This window comes from Protopterus annectens, chromosome 16.part0, assembly GCF_019279795.1.
Source record: "Protopterus annectens isolate FY-2018-M chromosome 16.part0, PAN1.0, whole genome shotgun sequence".
Classification (NCBI taxonomy): domain Eukaryota; kingdom Metazoa; phylum Chordata; order Ceratodontiformes; family Protopteridae; genus Protopterus; species Protopterus annectens.
This window is the reverse complement of record NC_056750.1, coordinates 636,458,366-636,476,648: the sequence shown is the minus strand read 5'-3', so window position 1 is coordinate 636,476,648 and position 18,283 is coordinate 636,458,366. Positions and strand designations below refer to the sequence as shown.

The following is an 18,283-nucleotide window of genomic DNA, read 5'->3' as shown; positions in this document are numbered from 1 at the left end:
CAATTCTTTGATGAAGTCTCAAAATTCAAATTTTTAACTGTGTTACCAAAGATACTGACATAGCAAGTAGTTACGCAAACAAACTATATCACACTTGGGCAAATGCCTTGACCTGCCAGATCCAAACAAAATGGGAAGTTGAAAAGAAAACCAGCCTGGTGGTCCACATGTATAGATAAGGAATACAATTAAAGAAAAATGTTTCTTAATCGGTACTGTAAAACAAACTCTAATCACGGTTAACATTAAAAAGTTATTGAAAGAACTAAAAAACACCACCAGGAAAACAAAATCATCCTATAAACTTAGGCTGGCATCTAAAACTAAAGACAATTATAAATCTTTCTTTAGTTACATTAGGAAACTAAGGCGTAACACCCATGATTGTTTAGAATTTATTCAAATTAGCATTACCTACTCAGATCCAATAAAAATATCCAGTATACTAGCTAACAAATTCAGTGAACATTTCACACCCAAAACAACTATACCAAGTCCATATATCCCACAGAATCTCAAAACACTCATAATAACAAAAGACCATTTGCTAAAGGTACTTTCCAAAATGAAAAATATAGCATCCTTGGGACCTGATGTTACACCGTTTCCCCAATAAATAGTACAAAACATGTCCTAAGGCATCCATTCCTATCACTATTCAACCTTAGCTTAGCCACTGGTTATGTCTCCAAAGTGTTGCGCACAGCTGTTGTGATGTCATTTTACAAAGATGAACCCACCACTGACACAGGAAACTACAAGCCCACGAGTCTGGCTTGAATCATCTGCAAAGCCATGGAATGGATCATAACTGACCTAATTATCTGTGAAATCAAAAATCTAATAAGGCTTGATCCCCAGCAGTTTGGTTTTGTTAAGGATAGTTCCCATCTAATGCTTTTGACACCATATCATATGGTAACATAATAAACAAGCTGAATGAGCTTCACATTAATGCCTACATAGTTAGGAGGATAAAACAAAAAAGAAGGAACAAACAGCATGGCTAAAAACAACTGAAAATGTATTAAATACAAATGTAAGCATTTTTGTGCATAAGCACATCTTCAGACTGTTCAAACAACTCAAGAGCCAATGTTAAATACCATTGTAAAACATAAAACAGTCAATGAACACTTAGCAAAAATGCTATAAAAGTAGCTGGCAACCAAATCAATCAGTTGCCTTGACATCAAATTAGTACTTAATCCTACTTCCCTTTAGGAAAGGGCCTAGGGAAGTATTTTCATTTAAACCAACATTTCTATTATCTTATAAAGTGATGATTCATTTTAATTCATTGACCCCAGTTTTATTAAACAAATCTCCTCTTCTAATATTGTTAGCAGTCAGCTGAATTACTTTAAAAAGAAAACTGTGACCAGAATGCAAACTAATATGCTTATTCAGAGCATTAGTACTGACATTCCTCCTGATATCTCCAGTGTGCTCCAGAACCCTCTCATTAAGGCTATGAATAGTTATCCCTACATAAAAACAAGGACAGCATGTGCAAGTTGCTAAATACACCAAATGTGTACTTTTACAATCAGCATAGAACTTAAATTCATACTTAATATTAGTGGTAGGGTGAACAAAATATGGAACATCAAAAATAAAGGGGCAGGGGTGGCCACGGTGGTGCAGAGGTTAGCATTGATGCCTCACAGCAAGAGGTTCTCTGGTTCGATCCTTGACTGGGGTGCCTTCTGTGCAGAGTCTGCATGTCCTCCCTGTGGTCGAGTAGGTTTCCTCTGGGGGCTCCGGTTCCTCGCACATCCCAAAGACATGCTGTAGGTGGACTGGACACTCTAAATTGGCCCTAGGTGTGAGTGTGCACGTGTGTGTGACTTCTGTGGAAGGTTGGGCGCCGGGCTGGCAACTCAACACTGTAAAACTCCACTGCCAGTCATGAGCAGAAAAATAATCAGCTGTGGCAACCCCTAACCAGGAAAAGCCAAAAGAAGAAGAAATAAAAGGGCAGGCTTTAAAGTTATGGCAAGGGTGCGTACCTACTCTGACTGAAGTAACATGAGGCTGTGTTGTAAAATGAGAAGTTATGTACCTACCATAATGTTCCATGTTAGTTGTCTTCTCTCACCTTCTTTCTTGCTGGATGGGTTCGGAGCCAATCCTCGGCTACGACTCGGCACTTGCTAAGCTCGAGAGCTAATTTTACCAGCTCAAGGCAGCCCTATATCCCATGATGCAAGGCGGTGACTACCCAGATCTCGTTTGGTAGCTAGAGAAAAAAAATATGCTAACTACATTCTTCCAACAGAAAGGAGGAAGAAAGTAACTATGATGGAATAACACTATTATAAATATGATATGAAAGGTATCAAGTTAAACTAGTGACCATATAATAATTGGTTTCCAGAACAAGACTAAAAACCCCTTCAGAGAAGAGGATAACTTCAAGATCTGACCAGGCTGGGGGAAAGGAGGGAGGAACGCAAGAAAGAAGGCGCGAGAAGACAACTAACATGGAACGTTATGATAGGTACATAACTTCTCAATGTTAAGTTGTCACTCTCGCCTTCATTCTTGCTGGATGGGACCATGTCCCAAGCACCTCTATCCTGGGTGGGTCAATGGAACAGACTCTTGAGAACGGTGGAATCAAATCTTGCTCTGTCCCTGGAGGCCAAGTCCAATTTGTAATGTGAGACAAAAGTATGAGGAGTGGCCCAAGTGGCTGCTGCACAATAGTGTCTATTGGTAGCCTAGCTTGAAAAGCTGTAGATGTAGCTAGGCCTCTGATAAAATGTGCTTTTGGTTTAGAGATCAGCTCCTTGCCCCTGAGCTGATAAATGTAGGAAATAATGGAAGACAGCCACCTAGATAAAGTCACCTTGGAGACCGGAAGGCCTTTCTTATTCTCTGCATAGGAAAGAAAAAGTTGATCAGATTTTCTGAATTGTTTTGTTCTGTCCAAGTAATATCTGAGTTGGCGATGAATGTCAAGACAATGTAGTTTTTGTTCCGCTCTATCGGAATAATTTGGGAAAAAAACTGGAAGATCAATAGATTGATTCAAATTCGTCTGTGATGCAACTTTGGGCAAGAAGGACGGATTAGTTCTCAGAGATAGTCTGTCCTTGTGGAAGACCAAGTAGGGAGGTCGAACACAGAGAGCATGAAGTTCAGATACTCTTCTGGCAGAAGTAATGGCAATCAGAAAAAGCATCTTCCAAGAAAGAAATTTTAAGGAGCATGTTGCCGCAGGCTCAAAGGGGGGAAGAATTAGGGATGTCAGCATTAAATTTAGGTCCCACTGCGGCGGAGGATCCCTAATTGGAGGTTTGAGTAGAAAGATCCCTCTGAGAAAGGCTTTGCAGAGTTTGTGAGACATAATGTTTTGGTCCGCAAAACAAACATGAAAATTTGAAATTGCTGCCAGCTGAACTTTTACTGTGGAAGAAGAAGAGCTGTAGTGAAAAATCTCAGCTAGGAAGTCCAAGACTGAATGAATCGGAGCAGTAAATGGATCTATGCTTCTAACTTTTGCCCAGAAGGAGAAACGTTGCCATTTACTAGAGTAAATCCTACTGGTGGAAGACTTAAGGGAAGCTACTATGATATCCCGTACGGGATTAGAAATCATAGGAAGCCTGGCTAAGGATGGAAGTGGAGCAACCAAGCAGTGAGGTTGAGAGAATGAATGGACTGGTGCAGTTGTCCCGACTGGTGGGTCAGAAGATCTGGAACCGGGTCCAGATGCCATGGCTGTACAAAGAGATGACGATGTAGGAACAGAAACCATATCTGTCGAGGCCAATAAGGGGCAATGAGAATCAACTTGGCTCTCAAGGCAGTTGCTTTCTGAATCACTTGACATATCAACGGGAATGGGGGAAAAGCGTAAAGAAGTCCCCGGGGCCAATCTCAGGTTAGAGCGTCTCTGGGGGGATGGCCTGGGAGGGGAAAGAGAGAGAAGAAGTCTGGGCATTTGCTGTTCTGGGGTGTAGCAAAAAGATTGCAGCAAGGAAGGCCCCACTTCTGAAAAATCTCCTCTACAACTGATTGTTTGAGAGACCACTCGTGAGGCATGAGAATAGCTCTGCTCAATCTGTCCGCTATGATGTTGGATTTCCCAGGGATATGCGTTGCTATCAGAAACCGATGAGAGGAGATTGCCCATTGCCAAAGTCTGAGAGCTTCTCGACACAGTGGATAGGACTTGGTTCCACCCTGTTTGTTGATGTACCATACTACAGACATGTTGTCCGTCTGGACTGCAATAGTTCCTAAAGGAAGAGAGTCGTTGAGGGCTTGCAACATTAAAAGCACTGCTCTCATCTCTAGGACATTTATGTGCAGGTGGTATTCGAAGGGTTGCCACGTGCCATGGACCATCCTGCCCTGATAATGCCCCCCCACCCGATCAGAGAGGCGTCCGATGTGACTGTGGCTACCGGAACTGGGGAAACAAACGGTATGTCCTGATGGACTTGAGGGGAAGAAATCCACCAGGTTAGGTGACTTTTGCAAGTTTGTGTTACAATAATCTTGTGATGCATGGGAAGCTGTTGAAAGGACCATTGGGCAAACAACATCCATTGCAGGAGACGCATGTAGAAGCGAGCCAAGGGAAGAAGTGTTATGGCGGCCGCCATGAGTCCTAGTACCTTCAAGGCAAATCTGGCTTGAATCTTTTTGTTGAGCAGAATGACCTGAACGTGTCTTTGGATGTCCAGAATTCTCTGATCTGTTAGTTTTGCTGACATCCGAGTAGTGTCTAACTCTGCGCCTATAAAGGTAATAGATTGGCAAGGCGATAAGGAAGACTTTTTGAAGTTTATGTAAATCCCTAATCACCTGCAAATGTGAAGGGTGTAATCTCTGGCCTGGAGGAGTTGATGCCTGGTGGTGGCCGTGAGGAGCCAGTTGTCTAGATATGGAAACACCTGGAATCCTTGACGTCTCAGGTGAGCCATGACCACTGCCATACATTTGGTGAACACTCTGGGGGCTGTAGTGAGACCAAAGGGCAGGGCTCTGAACTGGAAGTGACTGGTTCCCAGCCGAAAGCGGAGAAACCTTCTGGAGCGCCTGTGAATTTTTATGTGATAGTACGCATCCTGAAGATCTACCAAGCACATCCAATTGTCCTTGCCCAGAAAGGGTAAAATGGACTGAAGCGTGACCATCTGGAATCTCGCCTTCTTGACAAACTTGTTTAGTCTGCTGAGGTCTAATATCGGTCTCCAATCTCCCATCTTTTTGGGAACCAAAAAGAACCTTGAGTAGATTCCGGTTCCTATTTGGTCTGCTGGAACTGGCTGGATGGCTCTTTTTGCCAGAAGTTTTGATACCTCCAGCTTTGTAAACTCCCTTAGAGCAGGTGGAACGTCTGGAAGGGATCCCTTTTGAGGAAAGGGGGTTTTTACGAAGGGGATTTTGTAACCCACGGATATGATCGACTGTACCCATTTGTCTTGAGAAAGGGAAAGCCAGGCTGCTGGGTACAGTGACAATCTTCCCAAGACTGCCTCCAAGGGTGGACAGTCGGGCAACACCTCAGGGATGCTGGAAGGGTTTGTCAGAAAGAGGCTCTCTGCTACCCTGATTTTGCGGACCCCCTCTGCCCCTAGGGCGGTGTCTGTTGTTATTACCCCCTCTGCCTCTGGGGGTAAACCGACCATGTGCATCAGGCATGACTCCTTGAGATTTTCGGAACCACATTTTCCCTCCCTTCTGACCTTTAGGATAAGGTCTTGAAGGGGTGGAGAAACGGACTCCTACGGCAGAAAGAGTCTTGCCATCTTGCTTGCATCTGGTCAATGTGTCCTTCACCTGAGGTCCAAACAAAGTCAAACCGTCAAAGGGAGAATTTGTGAAGGATGCCTTAAAAGGGTCTGCAAAGTTACAAAGCTGCATCCAGGACTGATGCCTTAGGGCCACTCCTGCCCTGCGGCTCTACTCACTCCATCAGCTGCATAAGAAATGAGCCGCATGGAGGAGTTTGTTATGGAGTTTAGGATTCCCAGCTGTGAGGCAATCTTGTCTTGAGCCCTAGCAGCTGAGGGATCCTGTACTACTTCAACCAATTCTTTGAGAATATCTCTTTGAAGTCGGGTGAAGTGACACAGATAATTCAGCGAGCGCATAGCAAAGGTCGCTGAAGAAAAAATCCACTTGCCGTACCTGTCCATGGTCCTAGATTCCTTGTTAGGAGGATGGACAGGTACAGAAGGATCAGCAAGTTCCTTCTTGGTGGCAGCCGCCACCACCATGGCATCAACGGGGACACCTTTGGTGAGAAATTGTTTGTCTGTAGGGGCCGTGATAAATGTAGAAGGCCTCCTAGGGACTGGTTCCACCGAATCTGGAGCCGCCCATGCCTTTCGAGCCACCACATCCATGAGAGGGTCGAAAGGCGGAGACACCCAGGAGGTGGAGGGTCGAGATCCAAACGCCTCCAGGTATACTGACTCATCCTCGGAGGGATTAATGGAAGGCCAGTTCCCCCTCTGTTTAAGGAGCTCAAGGATGTCTGAAAAGGAGACATCCTCAGAAGGGGGATCTTGGGGATCCCTCCGACTCATCTAAGTCAGTATCCGATGTAGTAGACTCAGGGGAGTCTATGTGCTTCCTCTTGCATGTCCTCTTATGCGGGGGTTCCCCTGGAGGATCAGGAGAAACCTCGGAAGAGGAAGATCTTCCCAATGGGGAAACCTGGGGCGATGGATCTCTGGGTCCAGGAGCAAGAGAGTGGGAAGAGATATCAGCAGGCACTGTAGAGGGAGGAGCTAATGGAACTGACTGTTGACTAAGCTCAGGGGCCAGTACGCTCCTCATCACCTCAAAGGCTCCCCTCCCGGGGAGGCCAGAGAGCTCCCGCTCTGAAGAAACAGGGACTCCCGGCCCCGCCAAAAGAGAAGGCTCTGAGGCAGATGTCGGGGCCGAGCTCACCAATGCCGAAGCTCCGAGAGGGAGAACGGGGTCGGACAAGGGTCTGATGCCACTTGCCCCCTCGGAGCCAACGAGGGAGACCCAATGACCGGATCCCTCCAAGGAAGGTCTCATGGAAAAAATCGCAGTCGAAGACGACGGAGCCGAAATGGGTGGTATCGGCTCCGAAGCACCAACAGTCATGGTTCCAAGAAGCTCCGTCTCCGATCTCTGAAGGAGAGTCGAAGGAGGAATTTCAGGTGGATGTATGATAGCAGCCGTCTGCTGAGATGGGCTATGGAGCATCTGGGCCAGTGCCTGTGACTTCAATAGTCCATTTACCACCCTCTCCAAGTCATGGTCTGAGAGCCTGGACGACCGAGAAGATTGGCTCCGATGGCTCCGCTCCGAGTGCAGAGGTGATCCCGGAGCCAAACGAATCGACTCCAAGGATAGAGACTGAGATCTCTTTTTTGTCGGAGCCATCGGAGCCGAGGACCCCTTAGTCCCAGTCGGAGCCGAAAACTTATCGGCTCCAGTCTGGGTCAAAGGTATGTCGGCTCCAGCCGGAGCCGACATCGGCTTGGTTATAGTTGCATTGGAGCCGGTTGGTGCCAATACAATAACCTCTACAAGACAAGGATCGGCTCCGGCCAGAGCCGATCTCGACTCTGAAGGATTCGGAGCCACAGCTGAAGGCTTGATACTTAAAGCCGGGGGCTTAGGTGGCTTAGAGGGCTTCCCAGACTTAGTCGGGGAGCTCTCAGGCTTTAATAAGCCTCTTAAGATTAATTTATTCCTACGTTCCTGCAGGACTCTCTGGCTGAAGGAATGACAAATAGCACAGGAGTCCTGCAGGTGTAGAGGTCCCAGGCAATAAACACAAGAAGTGTGACTGTCTGTCAGAGACATCTTCTGACAGCACGAGTCACACTTCTTGAAGCCTGAGACCTTAGTTTCTTTTGACATTGTCAAAGAAATAACAATATCCACACACACAATCCACACAAACACTTAACTGAGTAAAAACAGGGAACTAACTAAAACACACACACTCCCTGACAGGAATTAAGAAAAGCGGAGGCTTAGGGCCTAAGCTGAGGGGAAGGGACTAAATTACCCTAACAGCAGCTAAAAGGAAAATAGGGTTAAGACAAAGGTGATTTGGTATCGCTAACACTAGACTATAAAAATTAAGGAAAAATTTTTAGAGAAGAATTAAGATTAAATCTTAAATGACTAAATTTCTGGAGCTGGTAAAAGAAGACACCTCGTACGCGAAGCGGCAAACGATATCTGGATAGTCACCGCCTTGCATCATGGGATATAGGGCTGCCTCAAGCTGGTAAAATTAGCTCTCGAGCTTAGCAAGTGCCGAGTCGGAGCCGAGGATCGGCTCCGAACCCATCCAGCAAGAATGAAGGCGAGATTGACAACTTAACATCTATCTTTAAAGAAAAGCCTCTGTTTTAAATTCTTTGCATTTCTAAAATACAGCTGAGGTCTATCTCCATGAAATTTACTAATATTATCATCAGCCAACAGAATCGGCCAATTTCTCTTAATAATGTTACATACATCATGGCCATCACTAGAGTAGGTAAAATCAATTCTCAAACAATCAGAGTTACGATGTTTGGTACTTTTGTCATATGAGTTATCAGAGAAACAGGGTCTTCGTTGCACTGGATGTAGGCCCTTGACCTGTTCCAAAATGTCACTAACTTCCTTATGACCATATGTTTTACAATGGTATTCAAAGTTGGCTCTTGAGTTGTTTGAACAGTCTGAAGAAGTGCTTATGCATGAAAGCAATTATGTTTGTATTTAATAAATGTTCAGCTGTTTTAACCGTGCTGGTTGTTCCTTCTTTTTTGTGTGTTTTTTGTTGGAAGCCCTTTGGTTATGGTGGAATCTATTTTACTATAGTTAGGAGGATAGCAGTAACCAAAGTAGAGAATTAGGAAATTATCAAAATATAGGCAACTTATAGTGGCAGTAGTGAACAGCTGGAAAGAACTTAAAAGAGAAGTAAGATATCGAGTAGATTTAAGGTAAGAAATGGTTAGAGAATTGTGAAAAGTAAGGAAGAGAGATCAGAAGGAAGAATACGAGAGTACTAGAACCACAGGTGAAATTAGAGATGAGCTCCTTACATTGTCCAAACACAGTACTTTTGGAAATGTTGGATGAATTAGTAAAAGTCATAATGAAGAGCAGCCCTGAATACAATTTTAGATGGCATAAACTTGACTAGAGAAAGACAAATGATTGTCTAATACTCCTTTCATGCTCAGTCCAAGTTTCAACTTGGAAAAGCTTATCATCAGGTTAGTATAAAAAACTGTATCCTTTCCCAGGAGAAGATTTCCACAGAATGACCAGATTTTTGACTCATACTTTTGGTCAGTAATCTTAAATTTTGTGTTTTTCTGGCAAACTACAAAGGACTGAAGTCACTAAATAATGGCGTACATTTGAGTTTCAGACTTCATATCCTTCAGAAAATGCATGTTAACACAAAATCTGTTATTCTAACAACATTCTAAGTTTAAAAAAGCAATATTTAAAATCTGTCCATATTTTTGAACCTTTGTCCCTCCATTCTTTATGGCTTTGTTGAGATTTCTTGTGTTAGAAAGTTGAGCGGTATGGGGCCGAGCACAATGGGGCTACAACCTCCTTGGATTCAAAAGCCATGCCTTTACTTATAAGCTGTGCCACATATGACTTCTTCACCACTATGGACACATGGCATGGCAGTTAAAGTTCAGGCTACTGTCAATCTGTGTACCTAGATCTCTCACCTCTGTTAGGGGTGTGTTGTTAATGGTGTAATGTGCATGGGTATTGACTTCTAAAGGGTATGATTATGCATTTTTTATTTTTAGTTTTAGGCCATGACTCTGGTACCAATTGTTTGTCTAAGTCAGACCCTTCTGAAGGATAAGGACTAAATTAAGTCATATACAGATGACAAGAGACAGCCTAAGAAGTTCAAATTGACATGGGTAGTTTGTGATATTGAAACAAGAGGGTCAGAAATGATTGCTGTACCTTACAAAGGCTCTGTTTGGTTTTTAAACCCTTTTACAGTGATAACCACAAGATTATAACATATGTCACTGGCTATAACCTTATATTTAACTAGATGTCCCATTCTCCTCGACTACAGCCATACAAGCTAAGACTAGTGCCTACAGAAGAATGAAAAAGAGACCAACATACTTCATCGATTCAATGTAGTGCGATTACATCATTTTTTTTCAAGCTGTTTTTCCACAGAATGAATAGCACGGAGATCGGCTTGTAGTGCTTTGGTACTGTTGGATATTGACATTTTACTGTCTAATTTCTGGTTGTTAGAATATACAACTTAGGCTATGAACTATTAATTAGCCACTTCGTATGATACAGGGTTTAATTCCATCAGCTTTTATTTGCCTACTTAAGTGACCTTAAGCTCTTGGGCAACTGGGATACTTATCTAGGCTCATCCATGGTCTCCTGGACCTAATAACAACGTAATCACTTAATTCTGTCAGGGTATCATGTAAAATACAACATTCACAAGAAGTGTTTGTACCTTCTGCAGTGGAAAAGTGTATTCAACAGGAAATAAAATCAGCATTCCAAGCAGTCTGGTGACTTAGTGGTAAGTTTTCTACAACATAATGCCAAGGTGTTGAGTTTAGTTCTCATTTGCGGACACTATCAAATTGAGTTTGGCATGTTCGGCATATGTCTGTGGGGCTTTGTTTTCTGGGTACTCTGGTTTCCTTTCATCTTCCTAAAACATGCTCATTAATTGAATAAACTAAACTATTCATAAAAATATTATATTTTTGTTGACCTTATGGCTGAGGTTATTTAAAAGTGTCTATAATGCCACTTAACTTACGTAGTTATCAAATAAATACATTAAATAAAAGTTAAACCAATAAATCATTAGCACATTTTTATGTGCATGTAGTATTTACGAAAAAAAGATACAGAATGAACAAACTTGAAATATGGGATTTATTTTCAAATATATTCAGAAAGGCTGTACATGAGGAATTGTAAAACTGTAAAAAACAGTACACCACTTGAGTACAAATGAGTAGCATTAACAGAAAGTTTTCAGTTCCACAAACTGTTACTGCAAGCAGTGATTTGACATCAGTACCCCAGATCATCCGAACCGCATACTAAGTCCTTAGAAAACTCTAAAGGAAGAAAACATGAACTCACATATGATATCATGAAGAGTGAAGGTACCTACCATTTCCTGAGAGTATCATTAGTAAACGGCAACAAAGCGAAAGCAGCTCTTCATTAGTTGAATGAGATCTCATTGTTTCAAGCACAGCATCAGTTACTAGATCACTGAATAATGTCTTGTCATCTACATTGTGTAGCAAAGCTGTAGAAAGCATAAGTAATAAAATGTCGCAATGAATTCAGGTTTTCAACTATGAAATGTACATAGAAAGCAGGTTCTAACAAATTACATTATTACTATGTAAAAGACTAAAATTGTATGAATTATTCTATAAAGGACTCGTGTATCAATACAGTAAAAATAGAGTTAAGATTCATATATTAAAAACATTTCTTAGCCTTAAATAAATATTATTACGACTTATTATTAAATCTGCTAAATTTTGTGACTGTGGCATTTTTTGCATTACATCATTTAGCGTTTTTGGCAACACTGGGTACACTGACTTGATTTGCAGCACAGTGCACACAGGTACTAGTATGTAGATCTGTCCTACAAAGTAGATGCAAGCAAATAAAACAGAACACACACACACACACACACACACACACACACACACACACACACACACACACACACACACACACACACACACACACACACACACACACATTGTTTAAAAAGAAACATTATTAAGCTTACCAATTTAATGGCCATTTGATAATGGTAACGTTTGGTTTTAACTACCAATACATATTTATCTGAATTTTATTTTTACATAGCAAGGATGTTAATGTGCATTAAGTATGGAGGCACTTTATAAACTAACATTTCAAAATTAATAGGTAATGAAGCTCTTAGGCAGCGTAAGAACTCTTCACACTCTCAAAAATAGGGTACACTACCCCCCCAACATTTTATTAAACAGGCATAATATGAAAACAATTTAAAAAGAAAGATTTGAAATAATGTCCAAACATGAATACAAAGAATTAATAAAAAGAGTTAGCATAAAACGAATCAATACTGCCAACACGGCAGTGAAAACGGATACCATTGTATAGACAGTAACTATGGAATTATTCATAAGTTGACTCAGTTGTTAAAGTCCTGTTTGTGATCTAATTTGAATTTGTTCCAAATGGCTCACTTTTCTAATATCACTCCTTTTGCTTGTGAGTATATGGCACAGTGTTCTACAGTACTAACGAAGTCCATTAATTCTTTGAGGTCTTTGAAGGTCAGTCTGGATTTTGTCTTCCATCTTCTTGTTCTGCAAAATTTTTTTTTTGCAAGCAAAAACAGTAGGCACAGTAATCTACTCATAGGAGAGTGAAGGGAGATCTCTAAGAGAAAACATAAGAGATCTATAGCTGTGGTAGTTACAACAGTATTAGGCAAAACACGGTCACAAATCTTTTGTAAGATGATACTCTGCAGATAGGGGTAGTCCCAAAATATATGTGTCCAGTCATCTAGTTCATCAGTTGAGCATCTCCAACATGCTGCGTTAACATTAGAATACGTTCTGTATAGCCTAACCAGGAAATATTTAAACTGGCACTACCAGCCAAATTCGTGTAATCTAGTGGCAAATCTTGGAAACAGTGTAAGCATGTTCCATATCTCTCTAACTAAATTGTGGAAAGTTTCTTTTTGCAAATCTGTATTTATTCACCTCTCGATCTTTGGAGAGATTAAAATCTTAGAAAGGCACTAATCATGTCTTTACCCTTGTTCTCAGAATTTCTAGTTTTAATCAGCCATGTTATCCACTGTGGCAAGTCTGATTTAGATATCTTAACCAGCTTGTTGTTTTTACCTTTATTTATTAGTTTATCATATACCTATCTCTTGTCCATTGGGAAGTTGTATTGTTCCCTAAAGGTTACTGTGCTCACCTGAATTCCAGTTGAGTATAATTGTTTCCAATAAACAAGAAGCTGGCAGACTCTGGGAGTTGGCATAATGGTTAAGGTGTTTAACTCACAGACACATGGTACATGGTTTGATTCTTACTTTTGAGGGAAATAGACTAGACTTAAAATGTCTCACAAGAACAGGTAGCCCAGTTAGTGCCTAGTATTTACCTATGAACCCATTTCTATGCATAACCTTTGCCCATCCCCCCACTGCAAATGATGTATAATGGGTAGTACGTCTGTAATCCACTTTGTAGTTCCTGTACCTTCAAATCCTTCTGTCTAAGACCACTAATGAGGCAAGAATTCTGGGGAGGTTATTTAGCTATGATTCTTTTTTCATGATAATGTTACAAAGACTTGTTCTGTCCCTCCCAAGATATTTGGCAACATCCTGGACCAATGTGTCTGCTTCCTTGAGGAAACTAGTTCCCCAAATGTCTTCAGTCGGGCAGCCACAGAGTAAAATTCTAAGTCTGGCAAATCTAATCCTCTGGAAAACTGGATGGAGGGAAAGTTGATCCCATGATACACTTGGTTCCCCTCCCTCAAATAAAATCCCTGAGGCAGAATATAACTTTAATCCAAAAGCGATTGAATGGTGGGATAGGAATAATTCTATCAGGGGTGGCATCATCCAGGTAACTGCCTGCATATGCTGTAGCATATTCAGACACAAATTGCTCCAGACCTGACAGGTGTGGTTGGTTTTGTTGATTATTTCCAAATATGTGGTTTCCATTGATGAAGCTAACAAACATCCTGTTTTTATCCCTAGGAATTTAATAAGTTTTCTTCTAGGAATTAATATCTCTGAACCAGATCTGGGGATTGGAGATAATTTATCTTAGTTACCTTAGTTTTGTCTGTATTTACTTTGTAGACTGACAGGTTCCCAAATGACTTCAGTTCAGAAAGCAATTCTAGCAACTCTTGCTCAGGGTTAGTAAGAAATTGTAGTAAGTCATGACCATGTAGCGCAACTCTATGACATATTCCCTATTTGATATGATAGCCAAGGGAGCTGTCTAAGATGAGCTGCCAAAAAGTGCAAACAAGACTAGTGAGACATGACACCCCAGTGTTATACCTGGCACACTGCTATGAAGGTGGACAAGAAAGAATTGAATTTAATCTGAGAAAATGAGCCTACATATAAGTTTTGGATGAACGAAATGAACAGGGTTGGAGATTTCATGCATGCCAAAAGACACCAGACAAATTCCCACTGGACCTGAATGAAAGCTTTTTCAGCATCAAGGCTCAAAAAAAGCAAGGGCTGGCCCATGCTCCCTGCATTCTCAATCAGTAATGGTGTCCTGATCAGGCTGTACAATGTGTTTCTATTCTGAATGAAACCCATGTGGTCTTTATGTATGAGATGGGGGAAGGACCCTAGCCAGCCTTGTAGCAATAACTACATGTATAGCTTGTAATCTTAGTTCAGGATGGAGATCAGTCTGTAAGAAAAGACCTGAGAAGGATTTTTTCATGGCTTGCATAAAACTACCATAATGACTTCATGCCAAGATTATGGAGGCTTATATCCTTGGAGTACATAATTTGTGAGGCTAATAAATTTAGGGATAAACCGCAGCTCAGTCCAATGCATACATTTCAAGGGGATTCCTGTCACTACCCTGTGTTTTCGCTTTGGAGAGCTGCCAGAGGTAATAGGTACCAAAAATGTGTCTGCTTCCTCCTGTGAGAGAAGAAGTAAAAGAAAGTCCCTTCGGAGGTCAGTTGTGCAGTCACATGAGATAATGGACTCATCTCTTTCTAAGTACAGCTAAGAGTAGTACCTAATAAAAACTGTCATTATTTCCATTGAGGTAGCCCTACAGGTACTTGCGTCGGGATCCAGAGTTTGATAACCCTGTCTCTTCACCTGCAACTATCTAAGTTGAACGATGAGGATTCTGTTGTTTGCGGGTGAGGAAGCAATAAGCTATGTATTTAAAACTGCTAATTAGCTAATAAGATTCACATACGAGATGCACATTCAGTTGAACTTTTAAGTCTGTCACCGCCTGGAATATCCTTTGGCATCTGATTTTGTGGCTGTCTAAGTTAATTTTGAAAATTTTCTTCTTTAATCCTAATCTACCTTGTAACATCACCTGAGATGGTTTTAAGGAAGACAACCAGTTTTCCCTTAAAATCCTTCCAGATTTCTGAGATTGGATGCCTGGACTGGTAACTTTCTGTCACAAAATTATGAGCTGTCACTTGCAATTGTCCCTTAAACCGGGACCCCTTACATAAAGAAAGGTTTAATTTTCAGTACCTTGAACCTACAGTGACCTCCAGCTTAACAATTAATTTTAAAGCCACATAGTCTGAAATACCTTCAGCCATATTTTCGTGTTCTTTCAAGATAAGAAACTTGTCTATTCTCAAGAAGTTTCTATAGGTCTGCTTGTTATCTAGTGGTGTATGAATATCAATCATTCCAAACATGGAAAGGTATTTCCTGAAGACTTTAGCTAGTGGCAATATAAACCCCTTCCTGGAACCACCTGAAACGTCCCATGGTGACAACACCAAATTCCAATCTCCTCCCAAAATCACTGTTCCCTCCTGAAAATGCACATAGTCTCTTAGGAGCTGCGCTATATATTTATATTATATGAATGGGGAGACGTATATGTTTATAAGGCTAGGCACATGTCCACCATAAATGTCCTTTAACATGACCACCATACCATCCTCATCATGGCTGAACTGGATTAAATGAAAAGGAGCATTTTTTTGAAAATATTTATAACGCCTCTTTTGCATCCTCATCAAAGGAGGGTAAGTAACCATCAGAAGTTTTAAATGCTCTCTATCTTGTGTGTTTCCTGAAGGGAAACAAACTAAGGTTGGAGTTTAATGATATAATACCTTTCTAGTGTCAGGCCATTAACATCCCATGAGAGAATGGAGATGCTAAGGGATATCATCTTCACGTTATCTTAGTTATCTTTGATTCTGCATGCCCACTGTGTTTTAGCTATTCACTTTCTCACAGGTACATAAGTGCTATTGCTGAAAAACAGATAACTGAATGCAGGAAAATATTTATTTACAAAAGCAATGACTTGGGTTATATGTTGATTAACTATGTACAAACAGAAAACTAAATAGCCTTTTATTGTTTTGTCTTAGATATGGAGCAACTGAAAGCTACTCTTTAAAGTAGGAACAATACTTCACTATTTAAGTGCAATAACTTAATTCAGCTACCCCCAAGTGCCCCATGCTACTTTGCAATAGTAAGAAAAACAAAAATGCCAGTAAATCCAAACTTTTTAATAAAAAAGTAGATAAACTCCTCTAGCTCCTTCACAAACAGCCTTTGATAGAGCATAAAAACACATACCAACAATAAATCTATTTATATCCAGAAGTATTAATTAAAACAATCAAACGATTAAACAATTATAACAACCATTTCCAACTTAATTCATTGTTTAACCCTTTTGGGACAAGGTACCAAATTTAAGAATAAAAACTGCCTCTTTTTGAAGCAACTTATTTTTAAAGACATACCTGGAACAATTTTTACCCTTTCTAAAATAGTGCCTTTCAAATTTTTACTATCCCCATCATGACAAGTCATAACATTTAGCCCTAAAGGGCTTTCTAATTTTTTATTCTTAATGTCTCTAAGATGTTCTTGATATCTAAATCGAAAACTTTGTTTTGTTTCACCCACATAAAAAAGATTACATTCACATTTTTAAGACATAGACAACCCCTTCGATATCACAGCTACAAGTATCACATGGATAATGCATTCCATTATTAATATAATGAAAAGTTGCTACAGTAAACGTACATATCCAACAATGTCCACAAGGTTTTAATCCATAATTAGAGATTTGTACTCCCAGCATTAGTGCTGGAAAGTGAACTGAGCATGAACAATCATATTTTAACACTTCTGCCTCTCTTATAAGAAACTATGGGTCTTTGAGGTAAATGTTCCTGTAAATATTTATCTTGCAACAAAAAATTCCAATAAAACATAACAATTTCAACCAACTTATCTGTAAATAAATTATATGTAGTAACAAAGAATATTTTATCACTATTTCATTACCTGTACTTCTGTATAATCTTTCATTATATTTCTAGTAGAAACTGGAAGGCTCAACTCTTGATTTAAATGATTTATGGCTGTCTGTATGAAGCGGATATCATATCCCCTCTTCCAAAACATTTCACAGGCTTTAAATACCTCTTCAGTGAGGTTACTTAGATCGTTACGTAACCTACTGATACGTAGTAACTCATTATATGGAAGTGCTCTAATCAAGTGGGGTGGGCGGCAACTTCTGCCATCCATATAATGGTTAATGTTATTGAACTTCCTGTGGATTCTAGTTCTAATGCTCCCTTTCTCCCCTCTTAAATCTACATCCAAAAAAACATTATCTCCACATTGTAATCCATCAAATGTTATACCAAATCTGTTCTTGTGGTGGTCTCAAACAAATGACTCCACCATGAATCGTCCACCCTCACACAGAAAAATAAGATGATCTATGTATCAGTAATATTTAATCACATGATGTTGAAAAAATACAATTTATAAAGATAATCTACCTTAAATAATCCCATAAATAAATTAGTGTACATGGGGACAAATGATGCCCCCCATCGCTGTACCTTTAATCTGATGATAGAAAGTACCATTAAATTGAAAATAATTGTTCGTGAGGCAGAAATATACCAAATCAATTAGATAATAAAGTAATTGATTTAACACTGTGTTTAAACAAAACTTAAAGATAAAAGAAGTTCATTTCAGTCTTGTCAGACATAAGGAGAAATTAAAACCTCATTTTGCCCATAGAAATAGACACTCATTTCCAGTTTTGAAACTCCTATTGATTGCAAGTCAGATTAATGGAGATGACTGTGAGTCGTCTTCTTGGGCACTAGGTGTTTAACTGAATTTCTCAACCACAGCCTTCCTGAATAGAGGAAACATCTTTCTGTGATCGCTTGTTTTGGCCTTATCTCTCCTTTGTGATGGGGTTGATTGTGTGGTACTGATTTCTGCTGTTCTATAGTATGCTCCAAAGATTTTTGAAGGTTTTGCAGGGCTTCATCTAGGGAAACAAAAGTAAAAGATCCTCCTGGGTGTACCATTTTCAGCTGCATGGTATACAGTTATATGCGGGTGCATCTGTTTGTTTTACACAGTGTAAGAGCTGGTCTGAACTGTGCATGTATCTGCCTTGCCTCTCCCAAATAGTCCTGCTTCAGG

At 40.5% G+C, this 18,283-nt stretch overlaps 1 protein-coding gene across 2 annotated transcripts in view; it reads right to left on the bottom strand.

The window, feature by feature from the left end:
• STKLD1 (serine/threonine kinase like domain containing 1) overlaps window positions 1-18,283 on the bottom strand; it is a 636,164-nt gene that overhangs the window by 107,026 nt on the left and 510,855 nt on the right. For both annotated transcript variants that reach the window (XM_044057819.1, XM_044057820.1), the window contains one exon: window positions 11,162-11,302. In XM_044057819.1, coding sequence (XP_043913754.1) covers window positions 11,162-11,302 — 141 coding nt within the window. The remainder of the gene's footprint in view (window positions 1-11,161; window positions 11,303-18,283) is intronic.